The sequence below is a fragment of the Lissotriton helveticus genome, chromosome 8, assembly GCF_964261635.1.
Source record: "Lissotriton helveticus chromosome 8, aLisHel1.1, whole genome shotgun sequence".
Taxonomy (NCBI): Eukaryota; Metazoa; Chordata; class Amphibia; order Caudata; family Salamandridae; genus Lissotriton; species Lissotriton helveticus.
In genome coordinates this window covers 1,408,056,473-1,408,081,337 of record NC_136069.1, presented here as the reverse complement: position 1 = coordinate 1,408,081,337, position 24,865 = coordinate 1,408,056,473, and the positions used below count along the sequence as shown (strand labels likewise).

The 24,865-nt window shown below is 42.0% G+C and overlaps 1 protein-coding gene across 1 annotated transcript in view; it reads left to right on the top strand.

Moving 5' to 3' along the window:
• TMPRSS15 (transmembrane serine protease 15) overlaps window positions 1-24,865 on the top strand; it is a 1,630,091-nt gene that overhangs the window by 934,041 nt on the left and 671,185 nt on the right. Inside the window, exons 15-16 of the mRNA XM_078658360.1 lie at window positions 1,690-1,779; window positions 17,469-17,594. Coding sequence (XP_078514486.1) covers window positions 1,690-1,779; window positions 17,469-17,594 — 216 coding nt within the window. The remainder of the gene's footprint in view (window positions 1-1,689; window positions 1,780-17,468; window positions 17,595-24,865) is intronic.

Sequence of the window (24,865 nt, the reverse complement as noted above, 5' to 3'; positions counted from 1 at the left end):
ATCACTCACTTATTCAGTCACACACCCACTGAATCATCCATACAGACAGCATGGGTTGTGATACAAATCATTATCTACCAACATTTATTCACTGGGATTTTCATGAACATATTATGCCTCCTTAAGGCATGAATAAACCTTGGGAAACATTTCAAAGTCTTCATAATTATTCCAACTTTGCATGTGCCCTGCATTGTACAGCACACATGCAAAGTGAAAAAAGTATTAAAGCATAGTTTTTCTACTGAAAGGTTCCCCTTCCAGTATAAAATCTGGCACCTTAATGTTGCCCTATAATCGCTGCGCTGCATTTCTCCAACATGCTTGGCCTCATTTATAGGAAAATTGGTGAAGCGCAGTACCACAAGTCTTCTTGCTTCACTGCAGTACACCAATGTGAAAGGACACAAATGCACCATATTTATGAAATACGATGCATTTCTGTCCTTCCCCCCTGCGCTGGTCCACAATTTGCTTCCTTAGAACTAACGCAGGCACCATTGCACCGCAGTGCAAGTGTGTCTGTATTGAAGGCAGGATTATTTTTGTGCAGGATTGGGCACCTTCCTGCACTAAAACAATCGAGAGAGGCATTTTCCGCTCAGCCTCATTTACAAACATTTGACGCACGGCACCGCAGCAGGCCTTCCTGTTGCGCTGCCATGTGTCGAAAGAAAAGGGCAGGAATGCACTATAACTACAAAACACAGCGAATTACTGTCCTTCTTCCCTGCTCGGGCACACAAACAGCAGCCGTGCTCAAATGCAGACTCCCTTGTGTCATGTTACAAGGGTGCCTGCATTGTGCGGATGATTGTTTTTGTGCAGGAAGGACACTTTCCTGCACAAAAACAATCATTGTTGCCATTTTCCTCTTTCTATGTGTGGAGCACATATGGAAAGATATGAAAACGAACCAAAATAAAAACATTTGATATTGTTATGCCTGCTTTGGCGAGGGGTAAGGTTTTTACGCTGCCCCAGGTTTCCGTGATTAAGTAAATCTGGGGCAGCGTCAAAATCCATGGGTGTTGCGTGGGAAAACTCACCACACCACACATGGAACACCTCCCTGGTGGAGAACAAAGCAACGCAGTTACTTGCGCTGCTTGGCCTTACTCCATATCTTTAAGGTAGTTCACAGCCATGCAAAGTGGCCTAGTGTGGCCTAATAGATATCGTTGAGAGGTTTGCGCTGCCGGAGCGTCAGAAAAAGTGACACTCCGGTGGCGCAACCCACCAATAAATAAGCCCCGTAGTAAGTCTGCTTCGAAATGAGTCTGGTAGTGTTCCTGTAACGTCTAGATGCCTCTGTTTCTTCAGTTCCACCAGTTGTCTGAATGACATTTACAGGAAAGGTTGTAAACAGTGTCTGACACTGCTTATTCTGTAATAGTTATTTTATGGCTGTTACTGAGAAATATATGGCTAAACAGTCGGAGCTCTCAAAGGGATTTGTGGTTACAATATTTTGCATACAATGGTGGAACTGTCTAGCATTTAAGTTGTCCTCTAGAAATAAGAAGAAACAACTGTTTTGTTTCATTCCACACATCATTACAAACACTATTACCTTGGACCTATAAATTGAATGCTGGCATTAATGTCTACACCTTAGCTATCTGCTCAGTTTAAAATGACCTAAAATGCACGTTAGCGAATAAAAAATGTGTATTTCCCCTTTTACAGCTGATTGTGGGGGACCCCGTGAACTTTGGGAATCAAATGGCACCTTCAGCTCAATGAATTATCCTCAGATGTACCCTAACCTGGCCTTCTGTAAGTCACAAGAGCAATCAAAGTAACATATGGGATTGTTAACATGCATAGTTTTGAACCTAAATCTCAAAATGTGAAACATTTATAACATTGTCCAAAAGAAAGACTGATTATATACCAAAGTTTGTGCGCATCGGCCGCAATACCTACACAGCTGAGGGGCTGTGACTGTTTTCTTCCCTTGCTGTGTTGCCTGTGCACACCCGCTGTTTTCTCTGTTTTTACCTTTACATCACTCGGGTGACAAGTCTTTGTCACTTTTCTCTGCTAGGATTTGTTTCAGTGACTCACCAATGCTCAGCTTCTATAATGGCCTACGCATTGCTTGGATTCACACCACTGCCCGGTCCCAGACGTTTTTACATCCTTGCAAATAAATGTTCCTCTGTCCTCGAATTTCTATGCTACATCGTATTTGATGAAGATTCCTGTTCAGAGCTTCGCTAACTGCTTGCACAGCACTCGGAGGCACTACCCTGGAGATGGCGGTTGCTCTTGCTTAGTTTTCTTTGTATTTATACATTGTCACCATATGCCCTTGCCACCCTTATTTTGCCCTAATTCATTCACGGTGCTTATTGCTTGGAGTTCCCTTAAGTTCCTGTTCTTTTGTTTACGTCGGTTAACATAACAATTAAGAAATATTAAAACATAGGAAGGTACTTGAAAGTCTTTAAAGCACACATGTATCTGTTTTAAGACATTTCAATTCTTTATATTGGCAATGAGGGTTCTTAGACTAAAGGAGCAGTAGCCGTGGCCTTCCGCTCCCAACTTTAGAAATGGGGAACAAGGGTGAAATCCTGGCATTAGCTCAACATTCTGTAATTCTGGGCAAATCACTTATGGCCCCATGCATCAATGAAAAAGCAGTCGCAAACGGGCGGATTCTCAGATCTGCCCCATTGCGAACGGTATTCGCAAAATTTTCGATTACTTAAATTGCGATCTCATTTAAGGAATAGCAAATTGATATTCCTTAAATGCAATGCATAATGCAGATTGAAATAGCTATTTCACCTTTAGGGGTTGCAAATTACCGTAAAATGAGCCTGGAAGGTAATTTGCGAAAACTTTGAAAAATGCACTAAAGTGCATTTTATAAAGTTACATGTTACACGCACACACATGCCCTTGTGGCATGTGCGTGTGCAACATGTGGTCACATCGCAATTTCAGGGGTGCAACAGGGTGTCCTTTTGGCACCATTTCACCTTGAAAGTGCATGCGCAATTTGCGAGCACCTATTTGGTACTCGCAAATTGCGCATGCAATTTCTATTGATTATTTTGGGCCAAGGCCCATCGGATTGAATGGTTAGCAATTCCTTAACTGCGACTCGCAATTTGCGAGTCACAATTAAGGAATGTTTAGGATTCGAAAAATCTTTTGTGAATCCTACAAGCATAGATATTTGTTTCTTTAATTGCGATTCTTTAAAAATCCATAGATGCTCATGCATCAAAATAGGCAATGGCGATTCTTTAACCCGTTAAGTGCTGCTGTCGGCCGTTGGACGTCGCGAGCACTACCTTCATAGTGCTGCGCACGTCCAACGGCCGACGCGTCCCCGCCCGTTTTGCAGGAGTGCCGCACTTCCGCGAAATCGCGGCCGCGGCAAAGGGATTAAGTGCGATTTTTAAAGAATCGCAATTAAAGAATCGTAATTGTCTATGCGTGTAGGAATCACAAAAACATTTGCGATTCCTAAACATTCCTTAATTCTAACTTGCAAATTGCAAGCCGCAATTAAGGAATTGCTACCCATTCATTCTTATGGGCCTAAAGTTCCATAGGAATAAATGGAAATTGCATGCACAACTTGCAAATACAAAATAGGTACTCGCAAATTGCCCATGCAAATTTCAAGGGTGCAGGTTGCCAAAAGAACACCCTGTTGCACCCCTGAAATTTCCATGTGACCACATGTTGCACACATACATGCCACAAGGGCATGTGTGTGTGTAACATGTGACTTTGAAAAATGCACTTTAGTGAATTTTTCAAAGTTTTCACAAATTAACGTCCAGGTTCATTTAACGGTAATTTGCGAACCCAAATAGTGAAATCGCTATTTCAATTTGCATTACGCATAAATGCAATAGCAATTTAAATAATCACAAATTTTGCGATTACTTAAATTGCGATTTTTGCATTTGGGATGATGCATCCCAAATGCAAAAATACCAGTCCCTAGTGCGACCGTTTTTTTCAATGATGCATAGGACCCCTAATCTCCCTGTGCCTTAAAATGAGTTGCGACTCTGTTTTTTTTAATAAAGCATTCTACGGCCCTCCTGCATGGTTAACACATGTGGAAAAAAACTTACATTTCTCGTTTTACTATTTTCATTTACATCACACGCCCATACCCCTTATCTGACTCTCATGTGCTTACATCCCTTTTCTGTGATTTCTCCATTGTTGCTGCTTTCTTTACTACAGCTCCTTTGACCAAAAGCATCCGGTTACGCACTCATGACCAACGGCAATTGAGTTGTACTCTTTTCTTTGTCAGTGCTCATCTCCGTACTCTCACCCCGCCTCTTCCTTGGCATCCTTTTGTTTGTATTTAGTTTGTTTGCTGTGTATTTTTAGCATGGTTTGACATATCACCTTTATAGCGCTCAGGGTTTAATTTTAACTTCGCTTACGTGTTGTGCTCTCATGCCATGTTATTTTATAAATTAGATGATATAAAGTGATGAAATGATTGGATGCCATATGGATGTACAGCTAGAACTAGGAAAATAAGTGTTTTATGATAGCAAACGGCTGTGTGCCTTCAAACTTTATTTCTTTAGAATGTAAAGTTCAGCACTTTGTGTTAATTGCTTGCGTTGTCACATCTGACCAGTGCTCAACTTGAAGTTAAATATGCAGAACAAATGTGCAGAGTAGCTGCTGGTGATTCCCAGTGAAAGGCTCATTCGCTTAAGAAAGTTCTACTAGGATGGAATTGGATATGAATAATTAAATCGTACTGTTAAGATTAATTGTGTTTTGTTTCATAACCCTAGGTGTTTTTGTTTGGCTTTTGTTATTGGCTCACCTGTCTTGATTGACATTTTTCTCGGAGAGTACACTCAGTGCCTCCATAGCATTTTAGTTGAGTAAGAGAGGGGAGGACGATTGGGATGGGTTTGGTACCCTTTAGCTGACACTTGAGTCGGGGTTCTGGAGATTCTGCCTGTGGGGGAGTTTCAGGGGGGTACATTTTGAGAAATGTTGCCATTAGCTTTTCTTATGGTTGGGAAACTTCTAATGTCCTCTGGCACAGTAAGCAGTGATGCGGGTCGTTCTTATATTTAGAATGGAATACGTCACTTACACGAGACCTTTATGGCAAACCTGGGGACAAGTTCAAATTCCTGACCGGGAATATGTGGGGTCTGAATAGTCCTTAGAAATTAAAAAGGGTACACGCATATCTCCGGAGATATGGCATTGCTATACCATTTCATCAGGAGACTCATCTGTTGGGGCACTGCATTAAATATTCGAGGAAAATATGTCAGGTCAGGTATATGCCACACCTTACTCTGGTTATGACCGGAGGGAGGTGCATTGGTATGTGTAGCTTCAGGGGCCGTGTTCTAGAAGTTACATGTGCAGGTATATGAGTACAGAAGATACATCATCCTGGAGGTCACATTGGACACCCGTGAGCTCTGTTTCAGTAATATCTGCACATCTAATATGAATGACTGCACTTTTTTAGTACAGTGCTAGGGTTGCTGTCCAGAGCTCCCTGACAGCAGAGGTAATTATGGCAGGAGACTTCAACTGTGTTTAGATGGCTTGCTAGATAGATCCCCACCCTACAAGACACTAAGCTCCACATGACAGTAGCGCTTATACAGGCACGGGCGATCTCAGGACTAATTGATATATGGCAAATGTGCCATCTGCACCAACTTGCATATTCATGCTACACTCTCGCAGCAAGCACATACAGCAGGCTAGATTATTTTTTACTTCAATCTGCCACAACACAACGAGTACTGTATGCAATTTATTTGGCCGAGGATATATCGAATCACTTACATATTCTCTAGAAAGTCAGACATATAGACTGCTGTTATTGCGACTCAGCATGAAAGCACTGACTGACCAGGTCTTCCTAGGAAGACTATTGGACTTCATAGATCAGTATTGCAGCCACAACTGGGGTAGTGCAGGCAGCAGGGTGATGGAGTGGGACGCCATGAAAGTGGTAATCCGGGGGGGTTATGTATGGTGTCATCAGTTGGTATATGCCAGATGCTGAAGAGGAACTTACAAGAGGCAGTGCTGGAGGTGCTGGAGAGACTGCTGTCCACTAGTCTGGAGGTCCTATGGGAGTGGGACAGGCAGCATCACCAGGTGGGCGCTCTTTGGGATCAATTAGAAAAGCACATTCGCTATACTGGTCAGAGACGATGTTACTTTGAGAGCAATAGAGCAGGGTGCAACCTATATTGGTGGTAAGGGACCGACAGGAGCATACTGTGTATACTCAGCAGGTGATCAATGAAGTCTTTGTTAATCATCTGCAGGGGTGTATGTGGCGCCGAGTTGTACAGACATGCAATTGCAAGGGGATGGAGGCTCCACTGATCAGACAGGAAATGCTTGGAGTGGTGGACTCAATGAAAACTGCTAAGTCTTGCTGCAGAATTCTCTGAAGCTTTCTCAGGGACACTGGTTGTTAAATTATTGCTTTTATATGCTGAAGCGTGGGAGGGAGGAATACTCCTGGGTTCAAAGAGAGAGGCCCGTACAGTATTTATACCGAAACCCAGAAAAGACCCAATGTAGGCAGGCTCCTATCATCCACTCTCCATAATAAATGTTGATCAGAAAATCCTTAGCTAGGCATTGCCGGTAAGACTAATGCCCCATCTTCCATATGGATCAGTCAGGATATATCCCACATCGGAACACACCGTGCAACCTTTGCCATTTGACAAATGTTATCCATGCACTTGACTTAGAAAACTATCAGTACGCACTTGCCTTCCTAGACATCAAACAAGCCTTAGATTCTGTGTGCTGGGACTATCATCCACCTGAGAATCCATTTTAGGCCACCAAAAAACAGACCTTATTTTTCTTTTGGTAATAGTGGCACTGAGCTGACCTGAGTGAGCAGCTAATATGATTCTTTCCCTGTAGCGCAATGGAGGAACTAATTTGTCACCTCTGACAATTTTCCCACTCTCCATCGAAAGTTCATTACTAACCTTCCAAAACATTTGAAGGTCAGGAGAAAGACATTTCTCTTTCCGCCATCCCTTTCTTATAAGTGAAGAGACTTCTTTGAGTACAACATCATCGTCAAGTTCTCTAATCCAATCATCTTCTATAAAAGATAAAGACTCTTGACAAACATTTGCCACAAAGCATTCCTCCACATCATTCTCCCAGTCTTGTTCATCGTTATCATAGATAGGAAGTCTAGATAGACAATCTGCCCTGCTGTTTCTTCCCCCCGGAATATATTCTACACCAAAAGTGTATTCAAGTAATTTTGTGGACAATCTTGCTAAACGAGCAGTAGTCCGTTTAACATTTTTTCCTTTTAAAATGTTAACTAATGGTCGATGATCAGTTTTGAGAACAAATGACCGACCCCATAAATACGGCTTGAATTTCTCTATACTCCAGGTACATGCTAGGAGTTCCTTTTCAATAACGGAATATTTCCGTTCAACAGGACGAAGAGTCCTAGAAGCAAATCCTACTGTGTACTCCTTCCCTTCGGAATATTGTGAAAGAACCGCTCCAAGTCCATACTCACAAGCCTCGACTGTGACGATGGTTTGTCTGCCTTCAACAAACGCTTGTAAGGCTGGAGCTGAAAGTATGTGTTCTTTGATTAATTGAAAACCTTTCTTACATTCCTCTGACCAATTAAACATAGCTCCTTTCTTAAGCAAAGACCTGAAGCATTCAGTAGTTTTCGCAAAATCTTTCATAAATTTAGCATAAAATTCGCTCAAACCAAGGAAAGACATGAGTTGCTCTTTGTTTTGGGGAGCAGGTGCTTCGATGATGCTTTTAACTAATCCCGGTCTAGGTTTTATACCTCTTTCAGAAATAATATGTCCTAAGTATTCAATCTCTTTGGCTTCAAAAATACATTTACTCTTTTGTAGTGTTAAACCTCTATTCCCCAGAACCTTAAAAACTTCATCAATTGCCATATTATGCTCACTCTCAGTTTTTGTGAAGATGAGAATGTCATCTTGAAAGACAACTACACTAGGATTGTGAGCAAACATTTCTGATATTAGTCTTTGAAAGACCGCAGCTGCCGATGCCAGCCCAAAGAGAAGATGACAAAACTGAAAAACACCATCAGGAGTGACAAAGGCAGTAAGATGTCGGAATTGAGGGTGTAATTCAACCTGGTGATAAGTGGCTTTAAGATCAAGTTTTGTAAACCACGATGATGACCCTACCTTGGCAATAAGATCTTCGATTTGTGGTAAAGGAAACCCATCAACCCAAATAGCCTCATTGAGGCTGCGCAAGTCCACACACATCCTCAAATCACCTGACCTTTTCCTTGCTAAAACAATGGGGGAAAGCCAGAGAGTGGATTCAACTTTTTCAATTATTCCTTGATTTTCTTTTTCATCACAATTTTTGACCACAACAACATATTCCTGACTGATGACATCCTCAAGTGAAGAATCACTTTCATTATAGAGATTGTAATTGTCGTTGACAACACATCTTACATTTCCTCTTACCTTTCCTCTTCTACCTCTCATACAATTTTTTGCAAAATAGCCCATCTTACCACACTGCCCACATTGTTGATTGATGGCAGGACAATTCTTAAAAGAAGATACATGAAAAGATGAACCACATCTGTAACAAAACATCCTGGAGTCAAACTGTCTGCTTTGCGCAGAAAACCTTCCACCTCTAGATAGGCTAGGTCTTCTAAAATTACTACGTGTGACAAAAGGAGGTTTAGCAGCAGATGTACTAGAAACAACACCAGAAACAGTGGTGTTAGATATGGCTGTTTCAAGTTGTTTCACGTCTTCCATTGAAGTTTCTATACTCTTGGCGATATCAATCGCTTTATCTAAAGTAGGGTCTTTGCACGTAAGTAATTTCTTTTGAATTTCTTTACAATAGCATCCTGCAACAAGTAAATCTCTAATAAGTTGAGATGTAAAATTATCAAACTCACATTTTGAAGCCAACATTTTTAGAGTAGTTATGAAAGAATCAATACTCTCTTCGCTACTCTGCGTTCTGGTGAAAAACTTATACATGTGTACTACTACATTTTTTGTTTTAGTAAAGTACTTTTCTAATTTCGCTAAAGCTATTTCAAATTCATCTGGATCTTCGCCGTCAGGAGGATCATATGGAGGTAAATGGTCAAAAACATTTTGGCCTTCAACCCCCAAATGATAGTACATAAGGTTTTTTTTCTTTCTGGCCTGTACCTTTGGCCATCTATTGCCCCTAAATATGCCATAAATGATCTAATCCATAATTTCCATTCTAATGGAGGATCACCAAGTACCTGTAGAAAAGGTGCTGGTGGAGTGCCACTTTGCATGTTGTTATATGTAACCACTAATTTACTTGAAGATCTTGTGTGTGTATCACAGTAGAAACACACTAATTTGCTTGAAGATCCTGTGTGTGTATCACAGTAGAAACACACAGATGTAAAGCTGGAAAAAAAAACAATGTCACGTAAAACTCCAAAATGATCACTAGATGGCAGACTAGGATTTGACAAAGAGTTAAAATCCCATGAAAGAAATAAAATTGTCGAAGAAACACTGTTGAAATATATGACACGCAATGTGTGTATCAATGTAATGCCGAAATGAATCGATTGGCTTTTGAATCCATTAAGCATGTAAGAAAACTGCTGCTGACTCACAGTTGCCGAGTGTATACAGGTGAAGCTCCGTGTATCAGCGTAATTCCTTGAAAGCGGTGAAATATAATTTTTAATGTACACAAGCTCTTAGCGCAGTAAACACAAAGACTGCAGATGCTGCACTTACTACCAACCGATGACAACTGCGAAATCGGAAGATATCCAACAGCTCCCACGCAGTTGCGGCTCAAGGGACGTGCAGCTGCCTCGGTGAAGTTGCTATGGAAACATCAACATTCAATGCCAAAGTTAGAAAATGGCTTCCAGAAGAAACGTCAAGCGTAAAATGTCAATGCGCAATGACATGTAGAAAGATTGCAATCAGCTAGATGGCAATACGTTGCTGCTGGCTGCGCTGCTTCGTTGAAATTATACAAAGTCATCACTTGCAAGGACACAGCACCGAGGAAGGATCTTTCCGAAGACCAACAGTAAGATGATAGACAGTTAGTAGTGAGCGATCGGCAATGAGCAGGAGACTCTAAAAATCTTTTGCCATGTACGAGGAATGCCAAGGAATTCTTTGAAGAAAATCTCTAGTTACAGATTTCTTCCGACTATTCCTTCTTTCTTCCTTTATGTACTGTTAGCGAAAACAAACCCAAAATAATTGTTACGCTGAAACAACTGTTGCTGAAAGGGCACGGCTCTCTGCTCAAATGATTAAATGATTAAATAGATGTTCCCTTGGAAGATATCATAAAATGTACTCACAGTTGTGCCGAAAAAAAAACCGCTGAAGAATGGTCAAGTAGAGCAGGATAGATTGCATCCCATCCTTAGTCGCCAATGAAAAGATGTTGTAGATACTGAAATGGTTGCCTTAAAGAGTAGTTTATTCGCAGATTCAGAGAGCCATCCCAGCAGGCAGACCGGAGTACAAATTGTAACTGCCTCCAACAGAACACTCTCATAATAATACATTCTCAATGACATGACAAGGTTCCAAGTGATGTAATACGACTTGTCACCACAAAATGTCTGTTCAGTATTAGGATTTGAGAGTCTCCACCTCTAAAACGAGATGGTGGAGACTGTTTGGACAAAAACTTTTACTGTAAAGTTGCTAGTATTAACTTGATGAAAGGATTTATGAAATGCCTATACGTAGAGTTCACCACAGCAGAGGTAGAGACCTTTGCTATAGAAAACTCAGATTGGAAGTTATAAGGAAATAGCATTCAGCAACACAGTTACATTTACGTTACTCACATAAAATTTAACACTATAAACAAATACATTCATCCCTCAACCTGAGCTCTACCCTCTTCCCTTTGGACTAGGTGAATGTGTGGACACCAGCAACCTGATCCAGACACCACAATCTTGTGGCAAAAATGATTTAAAATGAAATATTTTACATTTTCCGTAAAGGCATATAGAAATATACGTTTTAAACATTAAAAAATATTTTCATTATTTTTTTCCTGTGTGTTTTTTAAATATTCATCCATGGCTCAATTGACTTCCATTGCAATGTCTTGCAGTATTATTGTTTGGTCATGTTTGGTGCTTGAGTTACACCAAGGCGTATCCGGTATAGATCTGAGGCTATTTTGTTACTAGTATTATTATGGTACTATTGCAGTAGATGTAATTTTGGTTAATAGTAATGGTCTTACTCTTTTGTGAAAGTGATTTAATATGTGCGTGTCCCTGCCTTAAAATCTCACTGGATTTGCATTAACCCCACCCATTTAGTAGTATATATTGCCTATTTTCCTACCACTCAGCGTCATGCCGGAGAACTTCACACATAAGAGACAGGCCTTTGGTAATCAGAGGCCTCCACCTGAAGGTTAGAGAATATCATCTGTGAATACCTAAAATAGTACTACTGGCGCGCTCAAAATTGCTTTCTTATATAATGCCACAATTTTTCATCAAATATCGAAATCTGGGGTAAATCCAAAGCAATTTTTGTTTACAGCAGTGATTTGTATCACCCAGTGCACCTCAGCATTCTAAATGAGGCAACGTTTGTAGTAAGTAGCCAAGTTGCTGACTAATGCCTAATACTTCCTTTACTTTTTTTCTTAAAAACACATAACAAAACAAAATTACTATTCGGTTGATTGATAATAGACTGACAGTGGAAAATGTTTAGATTTTTCATAAAAGTGATATATGCTCTAATGGGACGTTCTTCAACAGAGTAGACTTATCTGACAGAATTCTTCTCCATTGCTTGTCAATGAACTCTAGATCAGATCCAAAAACATTTTGATGAGCGTGTCTAATAACATATCCCTGCTGAAGGTAAGAGTAGGGTTATTGCTGATCAGGCTTTTACTCTTAGCGAGCATGATAGACAATCTTGATGCCCTTTGCATGTTATTAGAGACACACACTCAGAAAAGGCAACCTTTCTACACGTTCTTTATCAACTTTTCAAAAGCCTTTGACCATGTCAACAGAAATGTTATGTGAAATTTTTTGACATCATGGAATATCCTTGCTAATAGCCTGAGAGCTTTACAGCTCCTGTACTCGGAAACCTGGGAAAAGATCAGCCTGGGGATGATCAAGGGCCTAGCGCCACCAGTATCAACCGGACACTGTCTAAAACAAGGTTAAGTTTTTTCTTCAACATTGTGCAACCTCTTAATTTCAGATTTGAGTGAAGCATTGGATGAGGCGAATTCCCAACCCCCAAAATTGGGACAACAATCGCTGATGTCACTCCAATATGCAGACAATATAGTCCTCATAAATGTAACCCCTACTGGCCTGCAAATCTTGCTGAACAGTGACTCTTTTTTGTGGAACAAATCAGATGACAGGCAATTTAGACAAAACTAAAATAGTCATCTTTGAGAATGACCATAAAAAGAAGGGGAAATGGTACCTGGGAGGAAATACAGTATAAAGGAGCTCCAGCTACAAATACCTTGGTGTCTGGCTCACTGAGCACCACTCTCCCAGGCTCCATCTAAATACATTGAAGCCTCTCCTCGCTTCACTCGTGGCCGCCTTTCAAAAACTGCAAAGTAAATTCCCCACGACAAATTGGAAGCCAATTCTGCCAGCAGTTAAAGCAACACTGATCCCAATGCTATTTTATGGATCAGTACCCTTCCTGGGGAAGCTAAGCCTGTTTCTGAACAATGTCCAGAGTAAAGTCTTTCACCTCATATTCCATCTCCCACAGAACACATCACCTGCACAAATTCACTGAGAGTTTGAGCAAGGGCTAGTACAGCAAAATGCCCTTCTCAAATATCTGTCATCCTGAAGAATTGGCCTTTCGAAAACATTAAAAGCACAAAACTGGAAAAAAGAAATTCAGGTTAACAGTCAAACAAACTGTTGGGCCCATGCAATAGGTAAGGCAGAGTTCTTCAATCTGTGGGGCGCGCCCCCCTGGGGGGGCGCGACACCATCCCAGGGGGGGCGCCACTCCACTCCAATCTTCCCTTTGTTTGAAGAACTCTGGTAGGGGGGTGCGAGGGGAAATCGATGGGGCACTACGCCCGTCCTTTTGTCTGGGTAATTCTCCCAGGAGGGGGTTAATTCACGAGTTGACAGCTTCAGCAGCAGTGTGAGGCAAGGAGTCTCCTCTGCTAAAAACGAAAGCAAACAAACAGACACGCTTTCGGTTTTAGCAGAGGAGACCCCTTGCCTCCCACTGCAGCTGAAGCTGTCAACTCGTGAAGTAACCCCCTCCTGGGAGAGTTAGCTCTACGTTTCCCGAGAAGTTTTAAGGCATGGGCAAAGTGGGCTCTGGCCCAGGGCCCCAGCCTTTCAGAGGGGGTGGGAGTGAAGGGGGGGGCGGGGTGTGTGTGAAAGAGCCAGCTCTTTTCTTGCTCTCATGACCGTGAGTAATTTTTAAACACAATGTTGTAAATAGTGTTTTATTATCATTCATATTTAATGTGTATTACAGACATTTTGCAGACAAAATGTGTTATACAAGGAAGCCATAGCTGGATGGATTAGTGAAAGTATGAATGGATGAGTGAAGGGGTGAATGGAATGATGAGGGAAAGGATGGATAGATGAGTGAATGAGTGGAAGGATGGATGAGAGAAAGGGTAAATAAATAGATGTCTGGATGGAAAGGTAGATTTATGGGTGGAATGGTGGGTGGTATGGTGGATGTATGGGTGAAATGGGGGATGTATGGGTAAAAGGGTCGATGGATGAGTGAAAGGATGGATAGATGAGTGAAAGGGTGGATGGATAATGAGTGAAAGGGTGAATGGATAATGAGAGAAAGGATGGATGGATGCATGAGTGGAAGGATGGATGAGAGTAAATAGATGTATGTATGGGTGGAAGGGTAGATGGATGGGTAAAAAGGGTGGATGGATCAGTGAAATGGTGGATGGATCAATGAAAGGGTGGATGATGGACGATTCGGTGGATGGATGAGAGAAATGATGGATGGATTGATGTATTGATAAGTGAAAGGGTGAATGAATGAATAGATAGATGGATGGATGAGTGAAAGGGTAGATGTAAGGATGGATGAGTGAGTGAGGAGGGTTGATGGGCAAAAGGATGGATAGAAGAGTATAAGGGTGGATGAGTGTTCAATGGATGGATTCATGAGTGGATGAGTTGGTGGATGGATGAAGGGTGGATAGAAGGATGGGTGTCTAAGTGAAAGGGGAATGGAGAGGGAAAGGGAGGATGGATAGATAGATGGATGTGTGAAAACATGGATGAATGATTGGCAGAATAAATGGGCAAATCTGTGCATGGATGAGTGAAAAGAAGAACATAAAGATGGATGAGTCAAAGAATGCATACATGAGTGAAAGGGAGGGTGGAGAGCAGGAAGAAAGGATGGATGGATGGATGGATGAGTGAAAGGTTGAATGGGTGGACGGATGAGTGACTGGGTGGATGGATGAGTAAGTGAAAGGATGGCTGGATGGGTGAAAGGATAAATGGTTGGATGGATGAGTGAATGGGTGGAAGAGTGGATGGATGAGTGAAAGGATAGCTTGTGTGAAAGGGTAAATGGTTGGATTAACGAGTGGATGGATGGGTGGAAGAGTGGATGGATTAGTGAAAGGATGGATTGGGTGAAAGGATGGATGGATGATGGATGGATGAGTGAGTGAAAGGGTGGATGGAGAGATGGATGAGTGAAATGATGGATGGGAGGATAGATGATGGATAGGTTTGCAAATGTTTGAAAAGGTTTGGATATGGATGGGACACAGATGGAAGGACAGAATGAATGGTGAAAGAATTAATAGATGACAAAATGTACATGATAAATGAGGAGGATTGTGATGACTTACTTTGCTTTCTTGGTGCCATAAGAGCTGTAGTCAGAGTGGGAGGTATTTAAATTGTCTGGCTACTCCCTTGCCTATGTGTTACTATTCTGTATTCTATGTGTGCTCATGTGTGGGATCTATACATCATGTGTGGGATCTATGACATTTTGCGTGACATCCAACTGCTACTTGAATGCAAAGCCCCCATAAGCAAAGTCAGGTTCCATATTTTAAGTTCCACTTAATGAAACACCCATAATATATTCCCTATAGTGGGTTCATCACAGCAATCCACCCTTTAGTTCACTTATGCATGGTGCTTTACATCTTACAAATTATTTATTTATTTATTTATTAAGGAGTTTGTGAGATTGGGTTCTCAGCACTTGCGGTATTAAAGACTAAGTACCGTTCAAGGCTGGATGTGGAGCACAACCTGAGGATGGCAGAAGTAAAAATCCACCCACAGATTGATAGTCTAAATGTGGCTAAACACCGGAACACCCGTCACATTCATGTTGGTGGTGTTATTATAAATCTATGTCCTGTGTAAGACAAAGCATCCTAGTAAAAATAATTTGCGCACATTTTAACTTGGAAAATTATGTTTTGGGCTGTGTAATACGCCTCTGTCATTTCACGACACCCACTCACAAACCTGCAGTTTACTAAACACTCTTATTGTGTTGAACATTATTTGCCGGATATGGCCCGTAATATGCGCGTGGCAGTCGAGCATGTAGTGTACCAGATTCCAGAAATTTCTGTCAGGTGGTGGGGGGCCCAACATCTAAAATAATTCAGCTGGGGGGACTCAACCTAAAAAAGTTTGAAGACCTCTGAAGTAAGGCCTTAGAAGCACAGGACTCGCAGCATCTCTGGGAAGCACACTTACCCCATAATGCTTTTAAACTCACAATGAACAAACAAACAAAGCTTTTATTGTGGTTGCAAGACAAGCAACTCTTTCAAAAAAGTAAACATTCGTGGCTATGCATCAATACACAACGAATCCAGAGATATCTTTTTTGTTCTATCAAAGGTTTTTACAAATCAATATTTTTACTGCTAAGATTCGGCCTCTCACAAACAAAAGATGCGCTGCCACCCTGGGCCCCAGAAACTAGCTCGCTGTCATGCAGGCTGTGTCAGGGGATAGAAGCCTCCTTTCTGCATATTCTGAGCATAAGTCTCAATGTGCAATCTGCACCGCAGAAAGCTTCTATGTAATCTTATTAATGCTAATGGAGTAAGAACAGCATGCATTCAAGCCCAGCTTTTCTGCTTGCAAGGTCCGAGTGCCCAAGTAAGAGCTTGCCTGGTAAAACGTATCACTATTGTGCAAAAGCTAATCAAAAATTGTTGCACAACCTATCTGAAGAACGTCTTCCTAAACACTCCCCTCCCCCCATCTGCACTTTCCAGGCAATGGGACTTTTTGTACGGTTGGCACCATTAAGGACAATTACTGAAGAGATCTCCTAACTCTTGTGTGCTCTGTAACTTTGAGCTCTTTTTACACTTGTACACCCACATGCATCATTGTAGGAATTTGCGATTCCTAAATTGTGAAAATTAAGGAATCGCAATTTAGGAATTGCAAAATCCTATGCATCAAGAAATTGCAAAAGTTTTTGTGATTCCTTAATTTTCTTTATTTGCGATTCCTTAATTGTGAATCACAATTAAGGAACCGCATTACATTGATTAGCCCATAGGAATCAATGGGAAGGCATTCTCATTTTGCGAATTCGCAATTAAGGAATCGCAAAATGAGAATGCAATTTCAAGGGTGCACGGGGGGTCCAAAGGACCCCCCCTGCACCCCTGAAATGTCATGTAAGTACATTTTACTCACACACATGTCCCAAGGGCATGTGTGTGTGTAAAATATAAATTTCAAAAATGCAGTTTTGTGCATTTTTAAAACTTTTCGCCAATTACCATGAAGGTTTACTTCATGGTAATTTTCCCCTTCCTAATTGCGAATTCGCAATTTAAAAAAAATCATGGATAGCATTTAAGAAATCGCAAAATTTGCGATTTCTTAAATTGCGAAAAATGAAAAAAAAATGATGCATCCTAAAAAAGGTTTTTGCATTCCCAAACGGCCGAATTTTGCGATTCGCACCGTTTGCCAATGGAAAACAGCTTGATGCATGTGGCTGGTAATGTGTTCTTTTATCACTTCTAAATTCTCTCCATTCTCAGTTTGCATTTGTTCATGTACTGGTATTTTTATTTTGGTATGTTTGCCATTTTAAGTAAAATTTTCGAAGAGATCTTATGACTTTCCTATGCTTTTGTTTCATTTATTCGTCGTGCTATTTTATAATTTAAAGGTTTTAATTAACTGTATCACGATTGTTAATAAATACTAAATACTAAGGGTAATTGCTTATGCAGGTGTCTTCATACATCAGTTATTGCTTCTGGCTAGCATTAAACTAATAACTACTTAAGTAAAAAATCTAAATGAGTTACATTCTTGAAAAGTTCATGCGCGTGTTTCTTATTTTTTAGGAATTAATAATGATAATTGAATTTTTCAGGTGTATGGTATTTAAATGCCGATGCAGGAAAAAATATCCAACTTCATTTTCAGACATTCGATCTTGAAAACATTTATGATGTTGTTGAAGTCAGAGATGGCAAAGGCGACAACGCTCTGTTTTTAGGCAAGTATTTCATCTTCCTTCTGGGGGACAATAATAAATTAAACTGAATAAACTGTGTATTTGGGAAGGAACAATTTGGTATGTCATATTGTGAGTTGACTGATTTTTAGGAGCATAGTATGGCAGCTACTGATAAAATCACTCTGTAGTGGTGTGTTGAGATCTTTGGAGAAAAGAACACGCCCATTTGACACAGCAGTAGTTAAAATACAATCTTTCTTTTTCAGCTCCGAACAGTATTTGTTCATTTTAAAAGGCTTCCTTTTGAAATGCACAATGGGTAATGTGGAAATCTTGGTAAAACTAGCATTAATTCTTTCTTGACCTTTTCTCAACCTCGATGTGCTGCACATTATAAAAAAGAAAATCAATGAATAGCTGAGTGATTCTGAGAGAGCACAAGTTTGAAAAAAATGTATAAGTACGCCATATTTACAAGCACGTAGTTAGTTTAAACATGTTTTGCACACGAGTGTTTTATATTCAGTAGCGAAATGTATAGAATGTTAAGTGGAGTAACTATAATTATAACGGTGTGAGATTAATGTAGAAATGTTGGAATATATGTGAAAACCTCATGTTCTCATGTTAAAAGAATCATGTCCGAATTAAATGTAACTTTGAAATCCAGTATAATGTGTAGGCCTTAGGGCAATTCACAGCAAACCTGAACGTGCTGCTAAAATAATGTGAGATAAGGTTGACATGGTTCTTCCAAATGTACTATTGAACTTAGGGTTAAAAGTATATGCTTTATAGATGTGTTATTTTAGAAATGTATGCTAGTTAAGAATGTTTGCTGTTTAAATCAAGTTAACGTTTTAAGAGTGCAGGGACCTGCTGCATGTAAATCAAGTAGGCCAGAGCAGATAATGTCATGTCGTTTAAATTGCCATGTGCTCGTTAGAGAAGAGGTCGTGAGGTGTCCAGCACAGAGCTTTGAGAGTGTTTTACGACTAAAGATATGGTGGAGTCTGGAATTTGAGGCCCACTGCAGGACGAGCTGTATGCAGGTGCGAGGGTCCTAATCAGCTCGAATGAAAGGGACTTTGTTCAGTGGCGCCTTGCGTAGGCCTGTAGGAGTTTCCAGGAATTTCAGGGGGTATCAGCGCACTGGAGAAGAAGCCTGGGAACCAAGGTCAACTTTAACGAGGGTCTTCAAGAGTACCATCATGGAGTTTGCCGCGCAAAGATGTATCACGTGAGGGGCGTCCCAAGGGGCGTTTCTATTGGAAATGTGATTTGGTATTAGGGAAAGCGACCCGGGAGGAGAGCAGAGCAGATGATTTTGGGAGCCTAAGGAAGCGGATGGGTAGGCAGATAGGCTGATCAGGAGAGACCCATTATCAGAGGAGAGACAAAGAGAAGTGTGTGATCTTCTTAGGAAGTCACCACGGCTGACACCTAGAGGGGTAAAGATCTTGCTAAGTAGGGATGTCACTTAGTATAGAGTAGGGACAGACTAACCTTAATTTTCTTTTCTGTAATGACTTTGAGGTTACAACTTATATCCATTTTGACAACCCTTATGGTTTTTGAGCTTGTACTTATTATTTTGTTTTTCAGACTCAGACTATTCAAAAAGTTCATGTTCATAGTGATACCGATTTACCTTCTTAATCTCATTTTGAGAAGTTTGTATCTTCAGTTATCTTTGACTTTATATTAAATCTTTGAAACTTAAAAATTGGTCAGTGGTCATTTAGAGTGGTGTAAGTTCTTAAATTGATTGACTTATTGCTAGATTACTTTTTACTCAATGACAGGTACCAACGATTCAATCGACGTAGTTTGGGATTTGGTAATGTAACTAGTAACCAGAAATCCCGCGTTAGCAGTTGGTAGCAGAGTGAGGATGGTTATCTTCTTGAGGAAGGTAATCTAGAGAGGTTAGTTTACCCCAAGGCCCCTAGACATCGAGAGACGAGCAGCGGAAGAATCGTGTGCCGAAAGGTGCAGACGGTGCGAGAAAAGCAGCAGTATCGGAGGAGAGTGAGTATAAAAAGGGTCATGCGTGAACAGATTGCGGTGTTTTGTGTTGTATTTGTATTGTAATGTCTTGCGGAGTTGAATGCCTGTAGTGTGAATGAGAGAAGGTTGTGAGCGCGCGCAACCTGGTAAGCTGGTAACCTGGTAAACGGGTGAACTGGTGAAATCTTAAGTTCAGGCCAGAGCTTAAGTGGTTTTGGGTGTATCGAACATCCAGGGTAGTTGTCGACCATAGTACGGAGGTCACGAGGTACCATTGACCGCCGTGGATCCAAGATAGGGGGAGTGTAAGAGTGAGTGTATGAGTAACGGACGCTGGTCGAAAGTTACTGTGTGTGAGTAACCAATCGGAGAAGGCGATTGTCTGGAAGTAAACGGAAAGATATTTCGCCAAGTTAAGGTGACAACTACAGAAAGACTGTGGGCGTACAGTCAAGAAAGGTGATCGCTTGGACGGAAGTAATCATTTTTCAGAGTATGAATGGGACGCGTGCATGACCGAGGAGACGAGCTGAGAAAGGAGGGGAACTGCTGCGAAGGGGGACGGGTGACGTCGGCTAGAGCCGCGCTGTGATTGAGCGGTTGGTGTGACGTTAGCTAGAGCCGCGCTCTGGTTGGGCGGCTAGAGTGACGTCGGAGGAAAGTCGCGTACGGATAGGCCAGTTAGTGAGAACGGCGCTGAGATTGGTGGAGTGTCATCAGGAAGTAAACAAACGCAGAGAAAAGAGAAATCATGAAGTGTTTTAAGTGTTTGAAAGGGATTTTTAAACGTAAACGAAGTGAACATTATTACGGGGAAGAGGCTCCGCCAGAGGGTACGCCAGCTCATTATATGGCAACGAATGTGGGGCTGCATACGATATTATGGATTGGGGCTTGGAATAAGCTTACGGAAGGGAATGAGGAAATGCAGTTCCCGAGGTACGGGACGTTTAAGTTAGAGGTGTTACATCGGCTAAAAGCAACCATGTCCTCATTGAAACCCTCGCCCAGACCAACACAGTTTGAGGCCCTTAATGCATGGATTAAGGCTGCACACGACCGAAATTTGAACAGGCGTCAACAAAGGCTGACGCGATCGGTAAGGGCAGTGCGAGATTCCAAATGGGATGAGGAAGCAAAGCGATGGAGGGTACAGGCTATTGAGGTGGAAAAAATGTATCCGATGAGGGAGGTGGCAGGAGGAGGAGGAAACCTCATGGAAGAAGACGAGGAAAGCGAGTCGGAGGACAATCTGATAAACAGATTGTTAATGGATAGACCACCTCCGAGAGTGGGGTTGATAGAAGATAGAGGGCTCGCAAGGGAAGATGGGAATGACATAGAGGGATATACACCACTCCCTATATCGGAATGGACACCTATCAATGGCGGAGAAACACCTCCAAACAACACTGTACAGAGTGTAGTGGGAAGGTTTGTAGTGCAGAAAACGCCAACCACCGAAAGGGCTGAGTCTGTGGGATTACCAGACGCTCTTCAAGTGCCTGTTACCATAGGACCCATAGTTTCGATCTATAACCCTGAGAGAGATAGAGGGGAACAACAAAGGCAATTGGATAGGGAAAGGATTGAGATGGAAAGGAGGAATAATGTGACAAATGCATGGAAACAATTGCCAGGATCGGTAACATGGAATACCCCATTAGACACAACTGTCGGTCCCAATTCATAACAGGGAGGTCCGAGAGGACCAATGGATCTAAGGGGACCACGGCCAAGATCCTATTCAGAGTTAAGAGCTGATTTGAGGGAATGGGACGGGTCCATAGTATCTCCGAGTAACAGGACAAGAACGGAACCAGAGTGGGAAAGCAGGGGTAACGGGACTGTATCTCATTGTGGGGCCAGCGAAAGCAGTCAGGGACGGGAAGGCCAAAGTCAAGAGAATAGAGGGGATGCATGTCCTACAAATCAGAGAGAACAGCCGGAACAAAATACTAGGATTGTAGAATGTGAGGAAATGTCCCGTCTCTGGGGGAAAGGAGGAGATGAGGCGGTACGGGCTTTTCAGAATAGGTTTAGGTGCCTTCATCATACACTCGGGGAAGACATTCAACATTGGAGAAAGGAGAACAGCGATAGGTCCCGCCACGCCTCGAATAATCAGGAATCACAGGGAAGTAGGGAGGAAAGAGGGAGTAATGGAACATCTTACCCTGCATCCCGTGAAACTAGCCAGGATGGGGAGAGAGGGGCTAAGAGGCGTGAAGGAGTGTTTCACCACCCACCCCGAGAAGATGGAAAGGCATGGGACCTAGAGAGATGGGAACAGGGGAGGACTCCCTATAACTCACCAATACCTAAACGTAGATCTCGGAGCTGGGATGGGAGAGATGCGGATGGAGGAGCTAAATTGAGTGTCTTGAAAGCTGAAATTAAGGCAAAAAGGCTTGATGTTACCAGTTTAAAATCAGATGTTGATGAGATAATAGATGGAACATTGCCTTTGGAAAGGATAGAATTGTATGAACAGGATGAGTTATTGTTCATGGCAAAGGATATTACTAGGAAAGCTAGAGCGTTTCATGAGAAACTGACTGATTTGGCAGATAGATATGCCGTGGATTTATCTAGGACAAGGGCATTACAGAGTAACCACAGATTACAGTACGCAGACCAGGATCTAGATGAGAAGAGAACTACTGGATTAAAAACACACATAAGAGAGCTGGTATCAGGGATAAGAGTGTGGAGGGAACTGGATAAATGGGAAGAAAGGTGGTCGAAAAAGGGCACGGTTAGACGAAGTGCAAATGTGATGACCCCCGAGGGAAGGGTAATGCATATGGAGGCATTCCCTTTGCGAGAAATATCAAATGGAAATTATGTACATGTGCCCTGGAGTAGAGGAGACTTAGCTGCATTTACCAACTCATTTCTGAAGTTGCGGGACAATCCAGTAGAGTGGTATAAGCAGGTAGAGAGGTTTGTTAAAATTTCGAAGGTATTGTGGATTGATTTGAACACGTTGTTTGACATCGTGGTCCCATCTGATCTGTGGACCCCTTGTAAGACTAGTGTTGAATGGCCAAATACTGAACCAGTGAGGGATGCTCGGACTAATGGACCGTCTGAGATTGTCATGCAAAAGTATGAAAGGGTAATAGCATGGCTGAAAGATAAGGTACCACCACAGGAAATAGATTGGGTAAAAATAGACCGAACAAGGCAGGAACCCAAGGAGACAGTTCACGAGTTTTATGAAAGATTATTGAAAACATTCAAGCAATACAGTGGACTAGATGTAATGGATCCCAAAGATATAGGGCAGTTTGTGTCAAAGTTTGTCTTGGGATTGAGACCTGATATTTGTTTGATGATACAGCAACATTTAATCTGTTGGCAGAACAAACCACTAGATGAGATTTTACGTTATGCGAGGTACTGCAGTGACGAGATAGATTCTAAAGCCAAGAATCTAAAGGAGAAATTGATGGTGGTGCAAATGCAGTCCGCTGGGAAGGGTGGCCAGCAGAAGCAGGGAATGGGACGAAAACCAAACGGTCAGAGCAAAGATAATGAAGAAGGGCAGAGACCTAGGATAGACTTTGCCACTTTAAAGAAAACGACAAAGTGCCATCAGTGTCACCAGGTGGGGCATTGGCGACGCGAGTGTCCCTTTAACCCTGAAAATGGAGAGCTAGAAGTAGAAGAGCAGGTCCAAGAAGTCCCAGTGCAAAAGGTGACAGTCCCAAGTAGTAAGGTGGCCAAAGGGGGGACTTCGGCTCCACGGGCCCAATTCCCACAGCCACCGAAGATAGCAGCTGGGGGTAAGGTCTTTAAGCAGATGCCTCTCTTCATCGAGGAAGACAAGGGTTACTACATTGATCCATTGACAGGACAACGTGTGAGCAGTGAAGAGGACTGTACCCTCGGGGCAGTCCTAGAAGTGGATCAAAGAGGGCCATTTGTTGAGGCAGAAGTGGCAGGGTGTCCCACTACGTTCTTAGTGGATACTGGGGCTACTCGTTCGACTCTGAGATCAGCGGTGGTTCCAGACTTGCCAATGTCAGGGGAAACTATTCAGGTGGTAGGAGTCGCAAATAAAAGAATGACTAGTCCTTTGACAGAACCAGTGTCTGTGAAAATTGGAAACCACATGAACGAACATCAGTTTGTGGTTTGTGACTCAAGTCCGGTATGTCTGTTAGGAAGGGATTTGTTGTGCAAATTGAATTGCACCATATACTGCACCCCACAAGGAGTGGAGGTACAGACTACCGACGATGATGCTACCTTTAAGGTGGCCAATTCAAAATTCTGTGTAGAACTATATCCTACTCTGACTGTAGAAGATCTTCCCCAAGATTTAAGAGATGCAGTGGCGTCAGAGGTGTGGGATTTCACAGGAGAAGATATAGGATTGATTAAAGGGGTAGAACCGGTAAAAATTTTGGTAAAACCAAATGTTGAGTTTCCAAGAACGCCTCAATACAAATTGTCCCAGGAAACGATTGCGGGAATAAAGCCTGTGATCGAGTCAATGATTCAACAGGGAATACTGAAAGAAATAGTGGGTAGTCCTTGTAACTCCCCGATTATGGGTTTGCAGAAACCTAGCGGGAAGTTTAGGATAGTTCAGGATTTACTAAAGATTAACAACATAGTTGTTTCATGTTGTCCCGTGGTAACGAATCCTTCAGTGATACTGTTTCAAATACCATGTCAAGCAGAATGGTTCACAGTGATTGATCTTTGCCAGGCTTTCTTTTCAATACCATTGGATGAAGAGAGCAGATATCTTTTTGCTTTTAAAATGGAAGATCGCGTTTTAACATGGTGTCGAATCCCACAAGGATTCACAGACAGCCCATCCATCTTCAACCAGTTGTTGAAGAAGAATCTCGAAAATCTAGTACTGCAGCAGAACTCGGTTCTGGTCCAGTACATAGATGACCTACTTGTTGCGTCAGAGACAGAGGAAGCCTGTAAAACAGATTCAATTGCCTTACTGAACCATTTAGCTGAAAATGGACATAAGGTATCTCCGAGCAAGTTGCAGTATTGTCTGACAGAAGTACAGTATTTAGGGCACCGGTTAGAAAAAGGAAAACGTAAGGTGTCACCAGAGAGGATTGAGGCGATAATGAAAATGAATGCGCCTACAACACAGAGAGAAGTTAGAATGTTCCTAGGAATGGTGGGTTACTGCCGACAGTGGATAGTTAACTTTTCACTGAAAGCAAAGCCCTTACAGAAACTGACGCACAAGGAGGTGAGTGATCCGGTACCATGGGATGAAGAATGTCTGGTGGCGTTTTTACAGCTGAGAGACGATT